The 2,500-nt window shown below is 52.5% G+C and overlaps 1 protein-coding gene across 1 annotated transcript in view; it reads right to left on the reverse strand.

The window, feature by feature from the left end:
• The window catches only part of LOC126988510 (mRNA (2'-O-methyladenosine-N(6)-)-methyltransferase-like), a 25,063-nt gene that overhangs the window by 2,410 nt on the left and 20,153 nt on the right, over positions 1-2,500 (reverse strand). Inside the window, 2 exon segments of the mRNA XM_050846699.1 lie at positions 704-888; positions 2,166-2,175. Of these exon segments, the coding sequence (XP_050702656.1) occupies positions 704-888; positions 2,166-2,175 (195 nt within the window).

The raw sequence follows: 2,500 nt of genomic DNA on the forward strand, positions 1-2,500 counted from the left end.
TCCTCTCCTCTGTCCTTCTTCCTCCTCTCTCTATTCCTCTTTCTCTCTCTTCCTCTTCTCCCTCTCCTCTCTACTTCTTCCTCCTCTATGTAGTCCTCTATTCTCCAACTCTTTCCTCTTCTTCCTCTCCTCTGTCCTTCCTCCTCTCTCTATTCCTCTTTTCTCCCTCTCTTTCCTCTTCTTCCTCTCCTCTGTCCTTCTTCCTCCTCTCTCTATTCCTCTTTTCTCCCTCTCTTTCCTCTTCTTCCTCTCCTCTGTCCTTCTTCCTCCTCTCTCTATTCCTCTTCTTCTTCAACTTCCTTCCTCTTTTCTCCCTCTCTTTCCTCTTCTTCCTCTCCTCTGTCCTTCTTCCTCCTCTCTCTATTCCTCTTCTTCTTCAACTTCCTTCCTCTTTTCTCCCTCTCTTTCCTCTTCTTCCTCCTTTCATTCCTCTCTCTATTCCTCTTCTTTCCTCTCCTTCCTCTTCTCTCTCTCCCTTTTCCTGTTTTTATTCCATTCCTCTCCCTTTCTTTCCTTCCTTTCTCTCTCCCTCTCCTTCCTACCCCATCACAACCTGTCCTTTCTCTCCTCTCTCTCCTTCCCTCCTCCTCTCCCTCTCTTTCCTTCCTTTCTCTCTCCCTTTCCTCTCCCTCTCCTTCCTACCCCATCACAACCTGTCCTTCTTCCTCTCCTCTCTCTCCTTCCCTCCTCCGCCTCCACCCACCTTGATGCCTCCAGATGCAGTAGGGCGGAAGGTGCGGGTTCCCTCCACTCCGGCACGAACACAATGAAAGACAGAGGCTCATGGGACTCAGACAACAGCTTCTCAAAGTGGCGGACCGTGGCTTCCATCAGCTCCTCACAGAAGGGCGGGTTGGCCTCAGGGGCAGGGAGAGAGAAGGAAGGGTGCTAGGTCTAGGGCAGGGAGAGAAGGGGGTTAGGTTAGGTCTATGGGGCAGGGGAGAGAGAAGGGCGTGTTAGGTTAGGTTAGGTTAGGTCTAGGGGGCAGAGAAGAGGAGAAGGGGGTGTTAGGTTAGGTTAGGTCTAGGGGGCAGGGGAGAGAGAAGGGGGTGTTAGGTTAGGTTAGGTTAGGTTAGGTTGGGTTGGATTATATATGGTAAGGTTAGGTTAGGTTAGGTTGGGTTGGGTTATATATGGTAAGGTTAGGTTAGGTTAGGTTGGGTTGGGTTATATATGGTAAGGTTATCCATGTACAGTAAACCCTGGATATAACAGACCCACTTAAAACGGATTTTGGATATGATGGATAAGGTCGGAGGGTCAGAAATCCACTGGAACAGAACGAGAATAGTTTTTGAACCGATGCTTCCCATAAGAACAACTACACCCCCTTCTCTCCCTGCCCCCTAGACCTAACCTAACCTAACACCCCCTGCCCCCCTTCTCTGCCCTGCCCCCTAGACCTAACCTAACCTAACACCTCTCTCCTGCCCTCAGACTCCAACCTGCCCCTTCTCTGCCCTGCCTCAGACCTAACCTAACCTAACACCCCTGCCCCTAGACCTAACCTAACTTCTCTCCTGCCCCCTAGACCTAACCTAACCTAACACCCCCTGCCCCCTAGACCTAACCTAACCTAACACTCCCTGCCCCCCTTCTCTCCCTGCCCCCTAGACCTAACCTAACCTAACACCCCCTTCTCTCCCTGCCCCCTAGACCTAACCTAACCTAACACCCCTGCCCCTAGACCTAACCTAACACCCTGCCCCCTTCTCTCCCTGACCCCTAGACCTAACCTAACCTAACACCCCTGCCCCTAGACCTAACCTAACACCCCTTCTCTCCTGCCCCTAGACCTAACCTAACCTAACACCCCCTGCCCCCTAGACCTAACCGAACCTAACACTCCCTGCCCCTTCTCCCTGCCCCTAGACCTAACCCAACCTAACCTAACACCCCTTCTCTCCTGCCCTCAGACCTAACCTAACCTAACCCCTTCTCTCCTGCCCCTAGACCTAACCTAACCTAACACCCCTTCTCCCTGCCCCTAGACCTAACTCAACCTAACATCCCTTCTCCCTGCCCTAGACCTAACCTAACCTAACCTAACACCCCTTCTGCCTGCCCCCTAGACCTAACCTAACCTAACCTAACCTAACACCCCCTTCTCTCCCTGCCCCCTAGACCTAACCTAACCTAACACCCCTTCTCTCCTGCCCCTAGACCCAATCCAACCTAACCTAACCTAACACCCCTTCTCTCCCTGCCCCTAGACCCAACCAAACCTAACACCCTTTCTCCTGCCCCTAGACTCAACTCCAACCTAACCTAACCTAACACCCCCTTCTCTCCCTGCCCCTAGACCCAACCTAACCTAACACCCCCTCTCCCTGCCCCCTAGACCTAACCTAACCTAACACCCCCTTCTCTCCCTGCCCCCTAGACCTAACCTAACCTAACACATCCTTCTCCCTGCCCCTAGACCTAACTCTAACCTAACACCTCTTCTCCTGCCCCTAGACCTAACCTAACCTAACCTAACACATCCTTCTCTCCCTGC

Source organism: Eriocheir sinensis, chromosome 69 (genome assembly GCF_024679095.1).
Source record: "Eriocheir sinensis breed Jianghai 21 chromosome 69, ASM2467909v1, whole genome shotgun sequence".
NCBI lineage: Eukaryota > Metazoa > Arthropoda > Malacostraca > Decapoda > Varunidae > Eriocheir > Eriocheir sinensis.